Source organism: Chanodichthys erythropterus, chromosome 22 (genome assembly GCF_024489055.1).
Source record: "Chanodichthys erythropterus isolate Z2021 chromosome 22, ASM2448905v1, whole genome shotgun sequence".
In the NCBI taxonomy this organism is placed as follows: Eukaryota; Metazoa; Chordata; class Actinopteri; order Cypriniformes; family Xenocyprididae; genus Chanodichthys; species Chanodichthys erythropterus.
In genome coordinates this window covers 30,176,058-30,200,196 of record NC_090242.1, presented here as the reverse complement: position 1 = coordinate 30,200,196, position 24,139 = coordinate 30,176,058, and the positions used below count along the sequence as shown (strand labels likewise).

The 24,139-nt window shown below is 38.1% G+C and overlaps 2 protein-coding genes across 2 annotated transcripts; both read right to left on the bottom strand.

Annotated features, from left to right (window-relative positions):
• Positions 1-616: 616 nt before the first annotated feature.
• slc47a2.2 (solute carrier family 47 member 2, tandem duplicate 2) lies at positions 617-18,316 on the bottom strand. The gene is made up of 17 exons (XM_067376551.1): positions 18,128-18,316; positions 16,619-16,720; positions 16,468-16,536; positions 16,243-16,391; positions 15,980-16,022; positions 15,157-15,201; positions 14,878-14,975; positions 14,678-14,775; positions 14,296-14,409; positions 14,110-14,177; positions 4,676-4,784; positions 4,362-4,437; positions 3,876-3,945; positions 3,596-3,728; positions 2,186-2,280; positions 1,158-1,236; positions 617-1,047 (listed from the first exon to the last, which is right to left on the bottom strand). The coding sequence occupies exons 1-17, from the start codon at positions 18,314-18,316 to the stop codon at positions 824-826; spliced, it is 1,761 nt and encodes a 586-aa protein (XP_067232652.1). The 3' UTR covers positions 617-823.
• A 2,922-nt stretch (positions 18,317-21,238) lies between these two features.
• Positions 21,239-23,205, bottom strand: med31 (mediator complex subunit 31). The gene is made up of 4 exons (XM_067376403.1): positions 23,027-23,205; positions 22,679-22,753; positions 22,342-22,438; positions 21,239-21,800 (listed from the first exon to the last, which is right to left on the bottom strand). Exons 1-4 carry the CDS (start codon positions 23,046-23,048, stop codon positions 21,584-21,586), a joined length of 411 nt encoding a protein of 136 aa, XP_067232504.1. The 5' UTR covers positions 23,049-23,205; the 3' UTR covers positions 21,239-21,583.
• Between the last annotated feature and the right edge of the window lie 934 nt (positions 23,206-24,139).

Here is a 24,139-nt window from a genome sequence, read left to right as displayed (position 1 = left end):
TCAGGGAACAGGTGGTAGTTGTTGCTGGAACTGTCTTTAGAGTGTCATCATCTCAGGTTACCTGATTAGAACGTTTAAGGAACTCTTCAACATAGTTCTCGATAGGGCGGCCGTCTTGGAAGCAGGTGATCAGTAGATCAGCAAAGTTAACTGGGGTGAGGAGAATGCCCATCTTAGTTTTTTTGTTGTTGGTCCTGTATTCTGTCATGGTTAAGTGGCTGAAGAGAAGCACACAATGAAGAAGAATTCAAATCCAATAATATTTACTCCAAAAAGCATTACAGGAACATACAGACAAATAATAGCACACTTTAACCTTTAAAAAAAAAAAATCAATACAGGACAAAGACAGTCTCAAACTGAAGGCTTATATACACAGGCAACTAATTAGCAAATGAGATGATTACGAGGTTATAGACAAGGCACAGGTGATAGGAATTAACTGGTGAAACACATGAGAAAAACTAGGTCAAACTGAATTCACAGAAGACAAATCCAAAACAAAAGGCAAAACACAAATTCCTGACAACAACAGCTTTTGAATGTTAACACTGGTGCTTTAAAAAATAATAATAATAATAAAAAATAATCGAAAAATAAATATAAGTGTCTTGAATAAAACAGAAATGTCAAACGTGACAATAGATGCAGTGGAAGACGTCACTAATTATGTCTGCAACTTTTAAAAGCACAGAAGGAGATGAGACAATACAATCATCCACATCAAATTCTATTATATTTGCATAGATGGCCTGGGCAGTGGAAAAGTTTTTAAATTTTCAGATCAGACAAAGCTCTGCATTTATTGAACTAATCTGAGAAGTCAAGTGAGCAGCTCATTTAGCAAAATTCCTCCAGCTAGTATAAGTAGCATGAAAAAAATTGCAAGTCCTCGACGAACAACCAACTGTCTGGTGGTCAAAACCTCTCCAACTGTGACCTTTGTGCCAGTGTCTGTTATTCTTCCTTCTCCTTTACCGAGTCCTTCCAGATCTGTGCTTGCATCTGTCCGGCCTTCTTCAGTGTGCTGGGACTCTTCTTGCACTTCTGTACAATAATCAATCAACATAAGAGAAAGTCCATGTCCAAACCAACATGTTTTTTTTTTTTTTTTTTTTTCATCATTAAGGTCATAATATACCACAGACTGAAAGTACCTTCTGTGCAGCCCTTATTTTCCATAGCATAAGATTCATCTTTGGTCTCAGGGGCTTGTACACCAGCTCTGATCAAGGCCTGAAAATAAGAAGATAAAGACTAGAGAAATCATCTGTCCAAATAAACTAGCAGTCAGTATGTGGTGTGGCCAGCAGCTGCTTTAAATACTACTGTGCAGCTCATCTTCATGGACTCCAGCAGATTTGCCAGTTCTTGCTGTGAGATGTTACTCTGCTCTTACAACAGAGCATTTGCAAGTTCTCAAACATGTCTAGGGGGACAAATTTACACATAGTTAGGCACTTCAAGGACGATCAACTGTCCTTCCTGTGTGCCTGTAGCACTGTCTTAGGCTTCTTACATTACATACATTACAGTTTATTGCTGTGTTCACATCTCTAGTCCTCATGCCTCATGCCTCTCTGCAGCAGGACTATGGCATGTTCACACAGGTGAGCAGGGACACTGGACATCCTTCTCCTGGTATTTTTAGAGTCAGTAGGTCTCTTTAGCGTCCTAAGTAGGTCTCTTTAGTGTCCTAAGTTATAGGAACTGTGACCTTAATTGAACCTAAATGTGAAAACTGTCTGCCAAACTCGGGTGCACACCCACGAACCGTACCCAAGTCTAAAAAAGGGTGGTCTGGGGTATGGTTCATTTGAACTCCAGTACAGTTTGCTGCTGATGTGAATGCAGCTGTACATTCACAGCAGATAGACTCAAGTGCTGTTACTGAAACTTTGGAAACAAAACCAATGGTTCAAAAACAAAGATATAAAACTAGGACTATAGGCAATTGAATCAAGTGTGAAAGTGTCTTAAGGACTGTTCTGCAGGTGCATGTGCAATAATTTAAAAATATTATTCAAACCCTTTCCAATAAATATCTGTAAAGCTTATTTGTATTTTACAAAGGTATCTTTAAAATACAGCATCTTGAAAAAGGGATGTATCTTTTTTTTTTTTTTTTTTTTTTGAGTTATACAGAATGTGTGCTTGTGTGTATGGATGAGAAGAAATAACCTACCTCTTGAGTCACTTTTTTCCAGTCCAGTTTGTAAATGAGGATAATGAAGAACAAAGACTGCAGGAAGACACACCAAAAAAACCCAGTCCAAAGACCTAACAACAGAGAGAAGAGACGTGAAGAGATTAAAGGATGTGTGTTTAGTGTGGTATTTGAGTTTATTGGCTCAGTTGTTGTGGGACAACGGGTCTTCGCAGGCCCGCTGTCAGGCGAAACTGGGTTTGCCCAAAAAAAAAACCAAACAAAAAAAAAATCTAAAAAAAATATGGCAATACTCGCAGAGATGTAAGTGTAAAGTGATGTTTATTTACAGTGCTCGAGAGGTGAAACAGTCCCAGTAGACAAACAACCAAAGCTATTTACAAAAGTAACAAACAAAAAAAAAAACAAATAGGGAAAAAAAAAACTGCACAAAATAACAAAGAAAGAAAAATGTATATATATAAATATATACACGCAAACTACCTCAATGTCAAAATGTCAAATAAATCGCTCACGGCACCTCGCTTGCTCGCCAGGTTAACTGACAACCTTTTCTTATTTGGGGCTCCTCTTTATAGTCCAAGCCCCACCCATTTGTTAAAACCATCATCAACATGAGTGGGTAAGTATTCAGGTGAGTATATTGCAACATTACATAAATATTTACACACATAAAATAACGAAATATATATGAACAAAAAAAATAAAGTCAAAATAACAAATACAAATATAGACATAAATAATAATAAACACATAATAATAGTGCAACTTTCCATTACCCCCCCCCCCCCCCATATTAACAAGACAGTGGACGAGCCGACTTCCGGTTGCTTCGCGCCGACGCGTCCACACACAGCGATCCCGGCACTAGTTATCCTGGCCGCTGGGTGACGCTCGGGTTCGGCCGACTGATGGTGGAGAAGCAACGCGAAAGACCGGCAACACAGACGCTGACAACCACGGAACACAGGTATGTATTAACACGATAACATGACAAAACATAGAAACAAAAACGAAAACAACTCAGGTATGTATGCATGTTATGCGCAGCGTGGATTCTGATGGGGATGGAAATGGAGTGGATATGTTTGCGTGTATGATGACCAGCATGCCAATGGCGTGCGTGTGCACCCACAACGCCTCAGCAGGGAACGGAGGATGAGGTAAGTTGGGCTGAGTGTGTGTGTGTGTGTGTGTGTGTGCTGCGCTAACCAACAGGGACAGGTCACTCTGTCACAGTTGTACTTGGTAGAGCAGTTAGTGTTCAGCAGTTAGTGTACAGCGATGAGCAGTTGCTTCATTGCAAACAGCATCATAACATTCAGAAATATTTCATGACATCTACTACTGTAAGGAAAGAAGCTGCATTCACAATTTAAAAAAATATATATTTTGTGTTCTATAAGAAAGAAAATCATGTAAACGTACCAATTATGCCCATGTTGAGAGTAAACATCAGAGACACTCCAATTGGGAATCCCACAAAATAATATCCCACAATGTTACAAAGAGCACCAAGCATCTGCTTTCCAGTACCTCTGACAATGCCACCTGTAATTGCCTACAATCAAAACACATTTGCGTGATTATCAAAGGGAAAATATCAAAATGGATTCACAACACAGATAGCAGGCCACCTGAAATTAATAACTGTAAGTGTTCCAATTCATGTATCTTAAAACAAGAGGTTTCAAATTAATATACTTACAGAAGTGGCATCGAATAGATGAATAAAGCCATACAGGATCATGACCTGTGAAACTCTGAGGACAATTTCCCTTCAAGATAGAGATTTAACGAGACCAGTTATAATGCTATTCTCCATAAGTACATTAGTTAAACTAATAATGAACTGCACTTCAACATTTACTAATACATTATTAAAATCAAGAGTTGTATTATTAACATTAGTAAAGGCACTGTGAACTAACATGAACAAACAATGAACTGCTGTATTGTTACTAACTAACTTTAACAAAGATTATTGAATACAGTAACAAATGTATTGGTCATGGTTAGTTCATGTCAGTTAATACACTGTTAACAAATGGACCTTATTGTGGACCTTAGTGTTACCACAAAAACTGTACACAACATAATTTCAACAGTCACATGTGTTAAATGTTGATGCTCTTTAAAATAACCATGCAGACTACCATACAGTGTTCAACAGTAAATCTCTCTGGTAACTTACTCATCTCTGCTAAAGATGTATCCAATAATGTTGTTAGTACCTCCAATTATCGTTGCAATCACACAGGAAACAAGTACTACAGCAGCAGAGAAAAGAAACAGGCTTTGAAAGAAAATGACTGCAATCTTCATACGAGTAACAGTAATTATGGTGACTATCATTTTGTTTAATTTCAACAATAATTGATGTAACGTCCTGATATCTTATATCAACAGGTTTTCAAAAAATTAGACATGTTCAGCATCAGTTGAAACCAAGCTGAAAATCAAGCTGAAACCAAGTTGAAAAATCAAGCTGTTGATATGACAACATACATCCACAGATTAAAGACACTTTGGCAGACAGCTTGGCTTGTTCTGTGTTTCCAGCTCCAAGAGCATTTCCCACCCTCACACTGGCTGCCACTGCAAATCCCATTGGAAACTGAATGACAAAGAAAACAATGACTTGTGTTTAAACACTAACCAATGGATTCCAATAATGAATTGGGGTACTTTTTGACAGTCATCTCAATGTCAAAAAAATCTCTCAATTTACCTAGATTAATCCTAATATACCACCATTCAAACATTTAAGAGTCAGTAAGATTTTTAAAACTTTTTTGAAAGATTTTTGAAAGAAGTATCTTATGCTCACCAAAGCTGCATTTATTTGAAATACAGAAAGATACAGTATACAAATAGATACAGTATATATATATATATACACGCACACACTTTCCGGCCAAAAAAAAAAGTTGCTGTTTTGGATTTTCCAGGATGACAATGTCAAGATTGTTGGGAGGGAGCATGAATAATCATTTTCACACATGAAATAGCACTGACCTTAACCTAAAGGTCAGAAAGTTTTTGGGATGTGCTGGAGGAGACTTTACAGAGTGCTCACCTCTTGCATTGTCAATACAAGATCTTGACCAAACAAAAGATGCACCTCTTGATGGAAATAAATGTTGTGATGTTATTTTAATCAAGAGGTGCATCAATCTTTGGTCAAGATTTTGTATTGACAATGCAAGAGGTGAGCACTCTGTAAATTCTACTCCAGCACATCCCAAAAACTTTCAATGAAATTAAGGTCTGATTCATGTGTGAAAATGTTTCTTTATGGTTTCTGAGCCATTCTTTTACAATTTTAACCCTGGTGAATCTTAACATTGTCATCCTGGAATATGGTCTTCCTACATGGTGGTTTAAGAAATTAAAAGCTACACACTCCATCTTTAAGGGTTAAAAGAACCGATGCCAAACATAACATACCAGATACATCGCAGATCAAGGAGGACACAGACCATGTGATGACAGATAAGACAGAGCAGGTCATGTTTGTCATAAAACAAAGTTTCAGCTTTTAAATTGTCAATTTAACTATGGAATTCAAACAATAAATGTGGTTTTGGTGCTCTTTAATGTGGCATGACAGATCGCTGTAACACCTCAGGTCAAGCGGCATGTGAACCTATTATCTCTTCCTCTTTTCTGCTATTACAGCACAAAATAAACACGAATGAACATCAAAAAGTATGTTGAAAGATACAGTACTTCTTCTTACTGAATTTAATCCATCTCTAATGTAATCACTTAAGCCCCGGGTATACTTCGGCACACCCCATCCGCGTGCAGCCCAAATTTCGAGACCGCACACAACAGCGCATGCGCAAGCAGGACAGAAAAGTCCACTAGGTGGCAATACGCACAGTACTGAACACAGTGTGCAGTCGTCGAAGAAAAAACTGTATGCCTTCTCAATCGTTTTTGATTCCTGTTCTCTTGGTGTATCTTCTGAACTATGTTGCAATGGTGGATGCACTATTTTTCTCCTCCGATCCTGCCCAGCAAATGTCCCATTGATGACACGATGTCTGGTAAAGAGTTGAATGTACTGCACATGTGTCGAATTCGGTCATCCGCATGTGTCCGTGGTTTAGTAAACGTGAGACGCATCCGGGCGCGGAAAGTGAAGTATACCTGGGGCTTTAGAGATTCAACTGCAGAAAGACGTCAATAAAACAGCTTGCAAAAAATATGCCACAAAATGTTGCTTTTACCTAAGAAAAGCCATTCAATGACCATAAACTCGATAGTTAGTTAAAAAAATAACTTTAGTGAGGAACATTTTTCAAAAAATATGCACAATATTGCTGTAATGATACAGAAGCAGGAACCGCCAGACTATAGACTAAAATCTTGAACGCTGACTAAAACCCTGATCTCCTGGACACAGAGCTGGTGGTCTTCCTGTGAGTGAGCTAACTCAAGGTTGAAGATTTTAAGGCCAAAGTGCAGAGGAATAACAAAATCTCAAGGAGATGAGAGGTATCATTCTCCAAGCAGCTTTACTTATAGAAGATCCAAAAAAAGGAACAAAGTACAAACAAAACCAGAAGCAAAGCTTCCAATAGTCACAAAAAGGAGAAACTAGCATAATGGCTTACAATAGACTCACTGCAACAGGATACACAGGTAGGCAGGATCAAGACTGAACAAAAAACAATGGATAAAGTCAAACTTAAATAGGGCCCTACACAGTTGAGTGTCATCAACAATGATTGCTAAGCACAACTGAGAGTTCTTGCCAATGGTTGCCCCCTGGCAACTGGGAGGAAGATTGCAGGCAACACACATCCAGCACCCCCTTGTGGCTGGGAGCAATACTGCTGGTCATGGCAGGAGTGTGACCCCAAGTGGTTGGAGGAAGTATTGCTGGCTAAGGTCTTACAGGAGCCCCCTCTTGATGAATGGCTACGGACGTTCCTTTTAGTGGTGTTTGACTGTTGTTGGTGGAAGTCCCTGACGAGCTCTGGATCCAGTATGTCTCTAACTGGTACTCACGAGTGCTCTTCTGGACCATAGCCTTGCCAGTCAACCAAATATTGAAACCCTCCCCGTACTCTGCACATGTTCAAAAGTGCAAGGACTGAGGAAGAACAAGACAAATGAATCATTCAGATGATTCTTTCAAAACATAATTCCAGAAACCCAAACACAGAGAATCAAATTTTTGGCTCCAGTCTGTCTACAGAAAAACCCTGCTAGGTACTTTTATGACACCCATGCTTCCTGAATAAAGGAGAGGTGACAAACTTAAGCTATTTGTGACAAACCAAATGGTCACCAAAAGATAAAAAGTCTTTGATGTCCAGATCAAAAGAGACAGAGAGACAATGCAGGCCTGTTTTGTTTCTCTGAGTGACCTAACTTTACAGAAAAACCAACAAAGACTGTTCTACAACTAAAACTGCATCAAATTGCTCCAAACAATTTGAAATGGACTTATCAAACATCTTTTAACTGCATAAATTTTATATCATGTCTACACATGCTAATGTGACCAGTTATGTTTTAGAACACCCACAACTCATGTAACTGTGTAACTATTGAATGGTTGAATGAAAGTATTTCATGTCTGATATGTTTTTAAATCTCTTCCTCTAAATCATGGCTTGAATGAAATCTGTGTGAAATGTATCATATTCCATTTAATAGAAATTGTCTAAACGGTACTCTCTGCCAAAGCCGGCAATTCCAGAGACCGGGGATAACACGTATTTTATGATTGGGGGCAGAGAAAAGCCACCTTTTGAAACAAGACGATATCTGATAGGCCAGAACTCCTGGTTAGTCATATCCCAAGACAAAGAACTAGTAAGCAAGAGAAAGAAAAGTAACACATTGGAGTAACAAGAACAAGAAACAAAGACAAGACCAAGCTGACAAAGGACAGACAAGCACACAATCCGGACCTGAAAAGACCCTGCAACAAATCATCGACTCAGAAAAACCCAAGGCCTAGGAGGCTGACGAGGAGTTTCCCATTTAAGCCTACAAGCAAGTACCTCCAGATTGAAACACTGAACTGGTGCATTAAATGAATGATTCATGGTTCGTTCAGGTCAGGTCTTTTGAAGTGCATATTTTACTAGAAATCCTCATCATAGCACTCTCTCTCTTAAAACTCCTTCTCTCTCATTTCCTTTATTCCTGCAACGTGTATGAATGTTTGTGTGCATGTGTGTATTTGTGTTAGATTAGTTTGTGTTAGAATAAATAAAGTCTCTTGTAGATTTTAAAAGAGAGTGTCTTGTATTATGTACTTGTAAAATTTAACGTCTTAAACTGTTGATCTTGTTACCGATCTATTAATTAATTTTTTCTGCTTATTACAATCCAAGCAGATGAACATTGGACGATTCAGTTGCTCGGTCGTAAACTAAATGACTCTTTATAATTCCCAATAAATTATTTCATTTGAGCTCATTTCGGTCCTTACAAAAGTCTCTGCACAAAGTAAGCTGGTTGCCCCTCCACCATCCGAGGAACTGGAGGTGGTCTGACTGCAGGAGACAAAGGAGAGTAGATGACAGGTTTAAGGCATGAAACATGGAATGTGGGGTGTATGCGCATAGACCTGGGCAATAGGAGTTGGTAAGAGACTGGGTGTATTTTCTTGAGAATCTTGAAAGGTCCAATGTATCTAGGAACTAGTTTCCATGACTCAAGGTGCAATGGGAGATTCCTAGTCAAAAGCCACACTCTCTGCCCTGGAAAAAGTGACGGACATGTCCGCTGACATTGACTGACCTGTTTCTGTTGTTCCCAGGATGGCTTTAACAGGGCTTCCTGAGCTCTCCGCCAGACCCCCCAGCACCTCCGGACTAACTGGGCTGTAGCTAAAACCTATGCTTGAAGGTCCTGTTCAGAAAAAGAGAAGGGGGGAGAAGGGACCCAAACTGGCATTCAAATGGAGACATACCCAATGATGAGGGCTGGAGAGTGTTATGGGCAAATTCTGGGAGCTCCATGTACTTGGGTTGTTCGAGACCAGATACCTGAGGGTCTTCTCAATCTCCTGGTTCACTCTCTCTATCTGGCCACTGGATTGGGGATGGAACTCTGAAGACAGTTGTGGAACCGATTAGACGTCCAAAAGCCTTCCAGAATCTTGAGGTAAACAAGGATCCCCTCTCAGACACTATCCTGAGGAAACCCATGAATTCTAAAGACATGCTGCATGAGAAGTTCTGCCATCTGGCCTGCTGTAGGAATTTTAGAGGCAGGAATGAGATGACATACCTTAGAAAATCCTCAACTACAACAAGTATCACTGTGTTAACTTGAGAGTTAGTTGGCCACTAAAAGACCAGAGTCGTCTCGAGATAGGGAGGGGATGTAGTTTACCTTGAGGGAGGGCTCTAGGTTCCTTATTCTGGGCGCATTCTCCGGACATCAGTCCCATGTTAGGCCACCAGAACTTAGACTGAAGAAGAAGAAGAAGAAGAAGAAGAAGAGATCCGCCTCAGGGTTCTTAGGACCCCTGGATGTCCAGATGATGGTGCGCCATTGACCCCACTCCAGTACTTCAGACCTGATGGTGTTAGGCACAAAGAGGCGACCATTACCTGGGTCAGGTTGCTGAATTTGGGCCTTCCTTACTGCTGTCTCCAAGTCCCACTTGATGCCTGCCAGCACTCTGTACCTTGGTATGATGGGCTCTGACCTGTCTTCATCTTCCTGGGACCTGAACTGCCCTGACAGAACATCAGGCTTAATATTATTGGTACCAGGTCTGTAAGAGAGGACAGAGTCAAAACGGTTAAAAGGGCCCACTGAGCTTGTCAACGATTTGACCTTTTGGCTCCCTGGATGTAAGTGAGGTTCTTGTGGTTCGTCCATATCACAAATGGGTGTTTAGCACCCTCCAGCCAGTGGCTCCATTCCTCCAATGCCATCTTAACAGCCAGCAACTCCTGATTTCCTTTATCATAGTTCTTCTCCGCTGCTGTCAGTCAATGTGAAAAGAAGGCACAAGGATGAAGTTCATTGTCCCTAGTCGCTCTCTGGGACAAAACTGCTCCCACACCACCGATGCATCCAACTCGTTAATAAACAGTAACTCAGTATCTGGAAGGGTCAATATGGGAGTTGAAGTAAATAGCTGTTTGAGTCATCGTCTGGTTAGCCTTCTCTGTTCACTGGAAGGGTGTGCCAGACCTCCTGGAGAGAGCTGTGAGAGGTTCCGCAATGGAACTGAAGCCTCAAATAAATCTTGTATAAAAGTTGGCGAAACCCAGGAAGCGTTGGACTTGTTTCAGTGAATCAGGGTTGGGCCACTCCAGGACTGCACAAACCTTGCTGGGATCCATCTGTACACTGCCACATGACAGGATGAAACCCAAGAAAGAGACTGTAGTGCTGTGGAACTCACTTTTCTCTAGTTTGACGAAGAGGTTGTTCAAGAACAGACGAGAGAGAACCTGCTGGACATGTTGAACGTGCTTTTCGTAACTCTGGGAAAATATTAAGATATCATTGAGGTATACAAACACACATTGGTTGAGCATCCCTATCAGAACATCATTGATAAGGGCTTGGAAGACGGCCGGGGCATTAGCTAGCCCGAAGGGCATCACCTGATACTCCTAATGCGTTGAAAGGCGTCTTCCATTCATCCCCCTCCCGGATTCTCATCAGCTGGTACGTGTTCGGGCGGTTCTGTTTCTTTGCTCTCAAAGAGCAGCCTCAGCCAAGCACAAGAGGAGAAGTGGCCCAAACGAAGTTTAAGGGCGTTTTCAGTCCTGTGCTTTGTTACGAAACAGGGGTTTAAGTTGTTACAATGTTATATTTTCTTCTTGGTTCAGTTCATTTTCACAAGGCAACATTTCAAAGTGTACCAACTGTTTATGCAAGTCATATGTGTGTAAAACTGTCCGCTTATTGGTCAGAGTTTCCTCTGAATCATCCATCAAGATGGATTGACAAGTTTGCTCCATGAGCTTATTGTGGCTTAATTTATATAGGCCAAATGAAAATTTATATAGGGTATAATTTATTCTTTAACTGCATCGAGAAGAGCAAGTATGCAACATTTTAAGATGAAGAGGTGCTTTTAGGTTTTCACCTGCAATAACTAATGTGCTCACTTACAGAATCAGACACTGCTCATATCAGACACGTATTCATATAGGCCTAAACGAAATGTACTAAAGGAGAAAACGCACCAGGTTCCGAAACAAATACTCAAAATGAGCCAGGTGTAAAAACACCCCAAGTGGGTCCACATCCTCATTGTGCCCTTGGGAGATCGGTCTTCCAACACCGCCACCTCTGGTGTTTTAGGGAGCAGCGGTTTAACCTAGTCCCTGCCTGCAAACATTGCGGAACTGGGATGGTCCTTTCAGATTATTTCAGATTACTCTAAGGACTTACAGGTTCAAGATGCCAATGCGTGTCCCAATTCAAGCCTGAAGACTGGTTTGTTGTTATAGATTCAAAGGACACTTACTTCCACATATCCATCCTTCCTCAACAAATGAAATTCCTCAGGTTTGCTTTTAGTGGCGAAGCTTACCAACATCAGGTTTGTCCGTTTGGCCTAGCTTTGTTATCTCGCATTTTCACAAAGTGCATGGATGCAGCTCTGGCTCCGTTGCGATACCAGGGCATTGATATACTCAATAACATCAACAACTGGTTGATTCTAGCCCAGTCCGAGGAGATGGTGGTTTGGCATAGAGATATCATCCTTGCTCACATCAGGTGCTTGGAGTTGAGACTAAACTCTAAGAAGAGTGTGGTTTCTCTGCTTCAGAGGACCACTCTTCTAGGATTGATATGGGATTCGATGCAGGCACTGTGTCCTGCTCGTATTGAGTAAATTCTTTCAGTTGTAGGCAAGATCATGCTAGGCTAAGCCATAAATGAAAGCTCTAGCGTAGGTTCTGCCAGGAAGACTCAATGTTATGTCACCAATTAGTTTAGAGCTAACCAATCATTATCTTGCACTTGAAGTATATAAGATTGCTGACCCGTTTGAGTCCGCAGATGCTGACACAAACCTTCACTTCCGGCACGGGCTATAGCTCATTTAAAAATCCAGTCTGACTTTATCATTATCTATTAAATTACTGATGTAGTTTTATCTAAAACTTAAGCTCCAGTGAACCGCAATGTTCCTCTCATGATGTATCCACATACTATTCGTGATTATCTAAATAATCACAGAAAACGTTAGTTCGATGTAAAAAAAAATAAATAAATGCTCATTTTAGACGGGATATGTTAAGTGTCATTTATGACAGCCTATCATCATTAAACATTCATCGAGCTGTCGCAGCAATGAGAGAGAAATCCCGTTCAATTCAGAAGTATGCAGGTCCTCACTTCACGGATTGTATTTGTTTTCCTATTTAATTCAGTTATCTTCAAAGACACGGCTGCAATCAGCATTTCATCTCAGTGATAAGTATTTTCATAGTTTTTGCACTCTGATGTCGATTTGATGTTGATTAAGTGTGAAATCATTCTGCCAGGAAGACTCAATGTTACGTCACCAATTAGTTTAGAGCTAATCAATCATTATCTTGCACTTGGAGTATATAAGATTGCTGACACATGTTTGAGTCCGCAGATGCTGATGCAAACCTTCACCTCCATCCTCCCCACCACCACTAGGATGGTCCCTGTCCATACCTCCCAGGGGGTCCCCATTGCAGTGGTGGCTCAAGACTAAAGCCTGGAACACACCAAGCTGATGGTTGGCCATTAGGCAGTTTTTGTTCTTCATCCGACTAAGTTTTCTTAGTGTGTTCCACACCGTCGGCTGAAGTTGGTCCTCGTCAGCTTTTTTTCATCCTTTTCAACATGTTGAATCAGCATCGGAGCTCGTCGGTCAGTCAGGCCATCTGATCATTCTCATTGGCTGTTCAGCTACTGCCACCTGCTGGTACAGAAAGGCATTTCATCTTATGCAGGCACAGAATGGACGTGCTACTTAGTCGTCAGGTGTCGAGCATCAGTTTGGTGTGTCAGGGTAACTTTGGACCCAGACGCTGTCGACATGAGCCAGCCCTGTAGTCTGCTAGTTCGTCGGTGTTGGCTTGGTGTGTTTCGGGCTTTAGGGGTTTTACCAAGACCAAGGGGTTACGTGCAGATGCCTTTGCATTCTTATGTGGAAGAAGCCTTGGTTCTTGGCCCAAGGTGCATCCTGTCGTCACAACACACTAATGACAGACACTTCCTTCATGGGCTGGATTGCAGTCCTAGACGGCTGCTACTTCCTCTTGGATCTCAGAGGCCACCATGTCCTTGTCTACTCAGACAACACACTGTCTCATACACAAATCACCAGGAGGGTCTGTGGTCAAGCCCTCTTCAGGCGTAATAATCAAGGAACTTTGCTGCCGTTCCATGGCTGCAGCAGTGCAATGATATTACGCAGCGCCTGTGAGCCCCTGCTTGCACAGGGAACGTGCCTTGCAACCATGGAGATGTTTGTGAGAGACGCTGCGTAATATCATTGCGCCTGCTGCAGCCATGATACGGCAGCAAAGTTCCTTGATTATTACGCCTGAATGAGAGTATAGTTCCTAGCCATATCAGCCTAGAAAATCGCAACTTTTCATTTTCTGTCGGTCTTAGTACACGATTTAACTACAGAAGAGTCAAGTTTTAGGAAAAATATCAAAACTCTTTGGTCATTTTTAAGCGCGATGCTAATGGTCTAATCAGATTCAATGAACTATGCTAAGCTATGCTAAAAGTGGTACCGCCAGAACCGGAGATCGGCTGAATGGATTCGAAAACGGTAAAACTCAACTGTTTAACTCTAGAAGAGTTGGAAAATGAGCCTATTTTCAAAAAAAGTGGAGTGTTCCTTTAAGGATAGGGTTTGTTTCCAGGGCAAAAAAGGTTGATTCAGGAACACATGCTACTAGGCAACCAGGTCAAATCAGACCATATTACACTGTTAGTACCATATTCATAATGCTGGCCAGTTCATAGATGACAGACTGAGCGCCCAGCTCAACCTCACTGATGAGTCCTGCAATAAAATTAAGGGGGAAAAGGACATAAAATACACTAATATTAATAATTTATGTCCAATATTGTTATGACATGAAAGATAATAGATTAAATAAATATATGGATAGTTTGCAAACCTGCCAGGAATCCACCAATTTCAAATGTCCACCAATCCACACAAAGCATGAGCATGCTGGGAAGAGCCAAGTGAATGAAGGCTCCCCATTCCTGCAGACAGTCACGAGACCAGCCTAATGGTATGTGTGAGGCAGACAAATATTAGCCGGATACAAGGGACAAATAAAAATTAACAACATAATTAAATACCTGAATTTAAGCCAATTTTATTCTATTATTCATGTCATATGATATGACACCAATTGAATATGAGGAAACTAGTCATGTGGACTGTTCAATCAAACCAGAAAATTCAGAGGTTTTCACAGGAGTGCTGTCAGGCCTTTTTAGGATGCTGAATGAGAAAACGGACCTCTGCAGAACTGAACAGCAGAGACTCACCATCCCAGGTGGCTTTATGCAGGCCCATACATTGGATGTATACATAGAGAGTTACAGCCAAGGAATATTGGGAAATTGCATTTGCAGCAGCAGATCCTCTGTGAACACACCAGGGTAACATACAAATGAGAGGTGAATGAAGAAAACAAGAAAATATGGTCTTTATATATGAGATAAACTGAATCTAAAAAGCTTCTTACGCCACACCAAGATCAAGCAGATGAAGAAAGATGTAGTTTATTAAAGCATTGAGGATGTTCCCTGCTGTTCCTGTGATGACCTGAGGCCAAATAATACCCTAAACAAATATACAAACAAAAACAGACCCTCTGCATCACAGCAAGATATACTCAAACAGCAGAGCATGGCGCTTGCAACACCAAAGTCATGAATTTGATTCCCGAGGAAAGCATAAAACATTCAATGTGCAACTTAAATACAATATAAAGTCATGAATGCATAAACAAAATGGAGGTTACCTGATTTTGAAGATACAATCCCTGCAGCTGATACATAAAGGCAGCCTGAAGATAAAATAGGAAATAAGAAAAAGTCTGTCATTATTTACTCACTCTCATGTGATTCCAAACCTTTTTTTTTTTTGCTTTGAATAGATGATGACAGAATTTTCATTTTTTGGTGAACTGTCCCTTCAAAGACATTTTTAATGTTTTGTAAGATGTTTTATATACATCTTATATACATAGATGTTTTTTATGGTAATATATTTTAAAGTGTAATTTATTCCTGTGATGGAAAAGCTGAATTTTCATCAGCCATTACTCCAAACTTCGGTGTCACATGATACTTCAAAAATTATTCTAATATTGATTTGGGGCTCAAGAAACATCTCTTGTAATTATCAAAGTTGAAAACAGTTGTGCTGCTTAATATTGTTGTGGAAATCATTATGCATTTTTAATGATTCATTGATAAATAGAAATGTCAGAAGAACAGCATTTATTTGAAATATAAATGGTTTGTAATATCATAAATGTCTTTACAGTCACTTTTAATCAGTTTAATGTGATCTTGGTGAATAAAAGTATTAATTTCTTTCAAGAAAAAAAAAAAAAAATTGATCCCAAACTTTTAAACTGTATACATATGAGGAAGTTTAATATTAGTGTTAGATAAACTATCAGCTAGCAATACTTTTAAATAAGATCCTGAAGAAAGCTTTTGAATATGTTTAAGCTGTGTTTTTTTTTTAAATAATGTTACAGTATTTGCATTAAAATCCATCAGACTTGTTTTGAAAATCTAAATGTGAATGATGGTGTGCTAAAAGGTGTCACTCACAGGCAGAGCAGGCATGAATATTTTTACATAGAGTTGTGACAAACTGTTGAGGGAAAGAGAAACAATCACACACAGTTAAATAAACTCCCCAGACACTGACTTTATGTGACTGCCACATGTCTAAATGACATGACATCATGTTACTTTACAATATTTACATAATTTACATCTATCACAATATGTTGACAACAGATTTTATCAGCAGATTCAGGAAAGTTTTGCTAAACAGGAACTTTATTTAATGTGTGTTGAATGTGTCAGACCTGGCCACACTGGGACTCTGCCGGACAGCCAGCAGGATTGGCTCTGTGTTGATGAGCAGCGCCCAGCAGGGGAAACAGGTCAACAGGAGGATGAGAATCCCTCTCTGCAGTATCACACCCACCCGCTTCAGATTATTACTCCCAAACGTCTGCAGGACACAATTCAATTCAAATGACACCCTGAGCACAAATAACACTCACATTACTGAACATTCACTATCAAACCTGAGAGATGAGTGTATCGCATGCAGACGCCAATCCAGAGCCGATGGAGATGCCAGTCACATTAATAACCTGTGAGCCAAAAGGAAGTATTTATAAAGGCGATGGGTGTTTTAATGAACGCCACTACAATTAAGTTATTTTGTGAACTCACAGCAATAGCCAGAGCCACACCGGCCAGTTCAGTTTTCCCCAAGTGTCCACAGAACACAGTGCTGATGAAGCTGATCAGAAAGATCATCAGCTGAGATATAAACTGCATTAAAAGGGGAAACATTTAACAGTAATAACAACATTTTTCCCCCAAAAATTTTAGTTAACATTCATTAAATAGACTTTAATCGATTATATACACACACATATATATATATATATATATATATATATATATATATATATATATATATATATATATATATATATACATATATTATATATATGGTGGCGGAAAATTACAGTTCTGCAGTAGCAGCATATGGAAGCCACAAAATAAAAAATAAATAAATAAATAAATAATAATAAAAGTTCATTTTGAGTTTATATCTCACAATTCTGACTTTTTCTTGCAAATCCAAGTTTATATTGCAAAATTCTTTGAAGGAAAAACAGAATTGTGAGATATACTTGTTATTCTGTCTTTTTTCCACATAATTACAAGTTTATATCCCACAAATTCTGATTTTTTCCCCCCTCAGAATTGTGGGTTTAAATATTTACACTATATTTTACAGTGCCGTAGTTACATTAAATAAGTACTGAGTACTATTAATGTACTTACTATAGAGTTAGGGTTAGTTACTTGTAATTATGTATAATTTATTATTACTATAGTAAGTATGTCCCTTATGAACTGCATATGTAAATATTATGCAGCCCTACAGTTTACATCAAATGAATTATAGACTAATCATTGCAGGTTTCATAAGTCCAGTCTGTGACTTGCAACATAAATGTCTGCTTTGAGCTTCAATGATAGTATTCTATAAAAATGAAGACCTTGGATTTTTTATATTCTGAATCTTCCACAAAAAAAAAATATTTTTATCCTATTCTGTGAACTTTGCCCATTTTCCTCCATTGTTATGGCTGTTTTAAGTGACGTAAATGACATCTGCTCCAAATTGGTCATTATATATATATATATATATATATATGGATGTGGATGTGGATGTGCTTGACTGCCTGCTTGCAGTACTTATCTTTCTGCTATTGAAAATGTATGGCCCATCTGATAAGGAGAATCAGACAACGATGACCATGAACTGTTGAGAAGCTGTATTATATCAGGGGAGATTGGGTAAAAATTCCACTTGCAAAACTGCAACAATTAGTATCCTCAAATCCCAAATGATTAAAAAGTGTAATTAAAAGAAAAGTAGATGTGACACAATGGTAAACATGCCTCTGTCACAACGTTTTTTGGAGTGTGTTGCATCCATCAAAATTTGTTTAGATTTACAAAATTTTGAAAAAACATTGGAAATATTTTCTTTGTACATTTGTCAGCTAAATAAAGGTTAAAGAGAATTAGCAAATCAGATTTTTGATTTTATTGTATTTTACAAAATGTCCCAACTTTTCCGGAAATGGGGTTGTAATTGATTTATAGCTCACTGACTAACACTAAATCTTCTGACAAAGTCAATTTAATAATCACACTCACCACTGGTCCAGCCAGTTTTAGCAGCTTTATAATTTCTTCTTTATAATTTACCGGCAACAAACTTCTGAGTTTTCTTCGACATTCATCACAAACAATCCGTGAACTCGACGTCGACCGAGCATCATCGCTTCTCTCATATTTTGGGTATCTATTTATCTGAGTTTCTGTGATAATACTGTCTGTTTCCATTACTGAAGCCAGTCCCCTGTGATCACAAAGCATTACATTTTACTTAGTTAACCACAGAACAAATACAATTGCATGAAAACGTATGGGAACCCCTTGCAGAATCTATGAAAATGTGAATAATTGTAACAAAATAAGAGGGATCATACAAAATGCATGTTATTTTTTATTTAGTATTGTCCTGAGGAAGATATTTTACATAAATTTGTACATATAGGCCACAAGATAAAAAAAATAAACAAAAAACAGTCATAGATCATCCAGGAAACCACACACAGTATTAAGAATCAATGGTTCACAAACTTTTGAACAGGGTTATTTTAATAAATTCAGCTTTTTTGTTTGTTTGTTTGTTTTGTCTTGTGGACTATATGTAAACATCTTTTATATATATATATATATATATATATATATATATATATATATATATATATATATATATATATATATATATATATATATATATATATATATATATATATATATATATATATATATATATATATATATATATATATATATATATAAAAGATTATATGAATTTTGTATGATCTCTCTTATTTTGTTAAAATTATTCACATTTTCTGCAAGTGGTTCCCATACTTTTTCATGCAACTATACATCTGGATACAAATAATACATTAAATAATAATAATAAAAACATACCTTCAAGGTCTGCTACAGGCAGACTTTTCAAGAGAAACTGACAGTAGCTTATTCCTGTTAGTACACAAGGTTAGTACATAAACAGCAGTCACTGCATGTGCAAGTCATATTCCATTAAATGGACACCAACATCTTCCTGAAGAACCCCAACATAACATCCACTAAACACCAAAAACTCCCTCTGCGTGCAGGAGCAGGCGTTGCTGATAGTCATGTTAGCTGGTCGTTACATTTGCATAATGAAAACCTTGTGGTGCAGATAACATACATTTTACTGTAGGACTTTTCTCTAGAACGCTTTTGTATCTAGAGATCAAGCACTCTCCTATTCACAGAAAAATTGGTAACATCTAAATTAACTGGTTTTATTCAAGTTTATTATATTATTTAACATCATTGATCATTGAATTGATCATATTATTGAACCTATATAGGCTACAATAATTTAAGTTTAATATACAAGTTTTATAAATCTAAGTTAATAACATTAGTTTTATAAATGTAAATGAAAAAACAAACAATGTGGTCAAACCAGAAGTAATTTCCAGAGCTGATGTCAAGAAATCAGGATGGACTAACAGAGGCCAAAATTGGGTCAGATTATAATTCAATTTATTGTTCCAAAAGCGTAACGCTGAGCTGTCACTGATGACTTAATGTCCTAAAATGAGAATATATTCAGCATGACTTCTGTGCTTTATCTCAGCAGCCACTGGAGGGCTTACTTTCCCCTCTTTCAAGTTTGTAAAGGGCCTGTTGTGTTGGTTACACTCAAGAATGTGGTCAACATAATCCTGAGATGTTTATATGAAGAGAATCTATGCTAAAGCATTCAAGTGACAGAGGCTCTGTCAGATCATATTAAAGGGATAGTTCATCCAAAAACGAAAATTCTGTCATCATTTACACTCCCACATGCCTGAATTTCTTTCATCTGCTGAGCACAAAAGAGGATATATCAAACAATGAATGTAACCAAACAGTTGATGGTCCCCACTGACTTCCATAGTATGGAGAAAACAAAATACTATGGAAGTCAATGGTGACCATCAACTATTTGGTTACACACATTCAAAATATCTTCTTTTGCATTCAGTTAAAGAAAGAAATTCATACAGGTTTGGAACAGCTTGTGCTGACAATTTTTTTTTTTTTTTTTTTATCTTTGGGTGAACTATCCCTTTAAGGGTGTAGAAAACATCTTAGTAAATTTATATTTGTTCTCTGCAGATGTTTTTCTTACAGAAAAAAAAAAAAAATGCATAAATTGTATTTATAATACCTACATTCAGAAAAATCATTTGAATGAAATCCACATCATAAAATAATTAACAGAACTGAAAACCTCTTCCTCATTTGTAGATTCAAGTTTCAAAATGTAACCGTTTCAGCAGCTCTTCTTATTAACACTTTACAATAAGGTCCCATCTGTCAACATTACTAAATGCATTAGCTAATTTTAACAGTGAGGAATATTATTTTAAGGATTAATTCACCTTAAAATGAAAATTACCCTAAGACTTACTCACCCTCAAGCCATCCTAGGCATATATGACTTTCTTCTTTCTGATGAACACAATCAGAGTTATATTAATAAATATCCTGATGTGTCCAAGCTTTATAATTGCAGTGAACAGGGCCAACAAGTTTGAAGCTCAAGAAAGTGCATCCATCCATCATAAACGTACTCCACACAGCTCCAGGGGGCTAAATGAAGGCCTTCTGAAGTGAAGTGATCCGTTTATGTGAGAAAAATATCCATATTTAACAAGTTATAAAGTTAAATATCTAGCTTCCACCAGACCACCTTCCATTTCAACTTACGAATAAAGTGTAATGCCTCTCGCCATTCAAAACACTTACGTTACTTCCTACACCTTCCGTATTCAACTTACAAAAAAGTGTAACTAACATCTTTGTTAATGTTAGTAAAAATATATTTCTTAAATGTTATTCATGTTAGTACGCAGTGCAATATCCACTGTTAAATGCACTTTTGATTTTAAAAATGTATTGGTAAATGATGAAACTAACATTGACTAATATAGATGCTGTAGTATTTTACTTCATGTTTACTAACATAGTTAACTGATGTTAACAAACTGGTAATTTGTTAACAATTAATGCATTAATGGTAATGTTTTACAAAACAGTTCATTAGTTAATGTATTAATTCATGTTACTTCACAGTGCATTAATGTTAACAACTACAACTTTTGATTTTTTGATGAAGATGAAGTAATGCAAGGAATTATTGGCTTTAAAAATTTGTTTATTTTAGATTTGGGTTTGTTTTTGTCCAAAATGCATACATAAACATAATACAAAAGTTTATAAGATAAAGCATGTAACAGGTGGAGGTGGCAACTGTAAGACAAGACGTACTGCTCAACAGCAATCTGTTTCACTCCCCCCTTACCTTCTCTTGAAGCTCTTTTACTTTTCTCTCTCCAGTTGTTCATAAACAGACACAACATTAGCGGAAAAACAGATAGCACTTTGTCCGAGTCCTATTCAAATTTTGGAAAATGGCCATTTGAAAATGACTTTTTACATAAACACTCCAGTGAAAGAGTAACTGGCAGCAGAAGCATGCTGACTGTCTCATTTGGAGGTGGTGTTGCCATGGGATGGAGCCTGAGGCTGCTGTTGCTGCTGCTGCTCCGCGAGTGCTTGCTGTAGGCGTGTGCGCTTTCGTGAGTAATGCTGCCAGTGCAGGATCTGCTGTTCATCTATGAACTTGGCACACTGCGCATTCACCAGCTCCTTTCGGAAGTGCTCATACTGCAACAGCTCTAACATGTGCAAACAATGAGGATATCTAAGAAAAAAGAAAAAATAAGACTTAGACTACATGAGTCAATCACATAATCACCATGAGAGGAAAATTAATTTATTGAGAAACATCTGAGATGTAGATGAGATCAGTTGGGGAGAGTTACATTTAAAAGTAATGTGTTACAATATTGCATTACTCCCTAAAAAGTAACTACTTTTTATGAAAAGTATTTAGTTACATTATTTGTGTTACTTTTTCCATTTGGCTGAGGCTCGATCTTTTCCAGCAAATGTAACATACAACGTCATTTTCTTTTAAAAACACATTTTGAATATTTTCATATTCTGACCACTTCAAATATTTTCTGATACCTACAGCTATACATGTATGCAATACAAAAGATCTCCCAACGTTACAGGCTACATACCCACTGCACAACACATTTTATTAAAAGTTGAAAGTAATGTGTTTTGTTACTTTTGTACTTTGTCTCTTCCCATGCATCCATGTGTGCTCATGTCTACGTTATGGAGAAGGGAGTGACGTGTTTATCGTTACATCAAAAGATAGGCATAAGACTTACTTCAGGAATTTAGCATATTCTGGTTCTTTCCAGTAGAGTAGATACTTTAAGTAATTGACAAAAGGCTTCTCTCTCAGGTAACCTCTTTGAGCCAGAACTGCAGGATGAAAAACAGGATGTTTTAGGACAGATTTAAATCCACAAAGCATGTGTGAAGAAAATAAATAAATAAAATTATGAGACTAATCTACAAAATTGAAACAGAAGAACAAAATTGCTTAGATTTATTGTTCCTAACTGCTATAGACAAACTGATAACAGAAATATCTGAATTATTTGAATCATTATAACGAAGTATTTAAAATAAACTAGTAATAATGTCAATGTTTGTTCTTACAGTTCAGGTAATTTGGGTTCGCTAGGCACTGAACAAACTCCAACTCCAGCTGGAAACGGGTTCTTGCCTGCTCCTCTGCGAAAATATGAATTTTAAAAAATTATCAGCGGTTTTTATTAGACGCTTGAAAGAAATACAACATACTTCGGTACAACAACCCCACTTATGAATTTAACTTCACATAATGTAAATATAATTTAATATATAGAGTAATATTGTCAGTAAGTTGCATTCACACAATCAAATCAAACTTGTCATTACATTGTTTGTAATGCAGGCGAAATAACACGTTCGTTTGTCGTGCAGGCGAAATAACACGTTCATAGTCAACATGAACAAATTACAAACCTGTTTCCAAAACGCCAGCCATTACAAACGATGGGAGAGAAAACGATGTTGAAATATTTTGAAATTTGCAATATTTTAACGGATGTGTAGAGAGATTACTAAACCAAAATATTCCGGTTTTGTTTGGGAAGACCTACGGTGACGCCATATTTGCCAGAAACCAGTGCTCATGTCGTAAAAGCACTTCACGACTTTTGCCTTGTTCAAATACCCACCCTGCATCCCAATGTGCATACTATCCACCCCATATCCGCCCTAAATAGTATTGAATATTACTAATGTCACATACTAGCCTTGTTCAAATACACACACTTGCGGTCTTTGCACTTGACCACTTGTCTACTTACATGACGTATTTCCTGTATTTGGCCCCAGTGTTCAAGTGGGCGTGAAGACCGCAAGTGTGTGTTTAACTTTTGATAACTTACAGTCGTATGTTTTCCTTATACAGCTTTCAGAATACTGCTCAGAGTATTCAAGGTAGTGGAGTAGTGTGGATTTAGTGTGCATTAAGGGCACTGCACTTGGGCATTTTTAAGACAGGGGGCAGCCTTGCGCACGCTCTTCCTGTCGCGTGCACGAGCAAGACGTAAGTGCGCAAGACACCGCCTACCGCCGCTTCGGGGTGTTTTTTTTAATTTTTTATTAAATTTTCAAGTAACAACAATTAAAAGAAAAACTGACATGGTACGAGGGACCGAGTTACTGACAAAGTAAACAGATAATACATAAAATAATAATAATAAAAACCCGCTTCAGAGTGGCGGTATCCTGTGTCTCAATCAGCTCCCTAGCTCCCTAGGTCGTGAATCAGTATATAATGAAAGTGAATGTGGCTGATACCCTCATCAGTGCCCTGACTACTGAACTAGGGAGCTGATTGAGACACGGTTACAGTCCATGGGTGGTATTCGAGGCTAAGCATATCCCATCATGCATCATGTTCAGGAACTCACATTCCACGAAATCGCGAGATGTTGTGGAAAACATTCAACTGTAAGTTAAATTAATAGGATATTACATATAATTTGGTAGTAAAACATAAATTGTTGCACATTTCATTGGTGCAAAGATATGTGTATTTTGAAAAACATTTGCAACTGATTTTATCAC

Bases quoted from the DNA above. Each gene is read 5' to 3' on its own strand.
- med31 (XM_067376403.1), bottom strand. From the start codon at position 23,048: ATGGCTGGCGTTTTGGAAACAG. The intron at 22,754-23,026 runs GTTTGTAATTTG...ATATTTTCGCAG, and splicing joins GGCTGGCGTTTTGGAAACAG to AGGAGCAGGCAAGAACCCGT. The intron at 21,801-22,341 runs GTAAGTCTTATG...CTTTTTTCTTAG, and splicing joins GAATATGCTAAATTCCTGAA to ATATCCTCATTGTTTGCACA.
- slc47a2.2 (XM_067376551.1), bottom strand. From the start codon at position 18,316: ATGGAAACAGACAGTATTATCACAGAAACTCAGATAAATAGATACCCA. The intron at 16,537-16,618 runs GTGAGTTCACAA...TTTGGCTCACAG, and splicing joins GTGTGGCTCTGGCTATTGCT to GTTATTAATGTGACTGGCAT. The intron at 16,023-16,242 runs GTCTGACACATT...TTCCCTCAACAG, and splicing joins CAGAGTCCCAGTGTGGCCAG to TTTGTCACAACTCTATGTAA.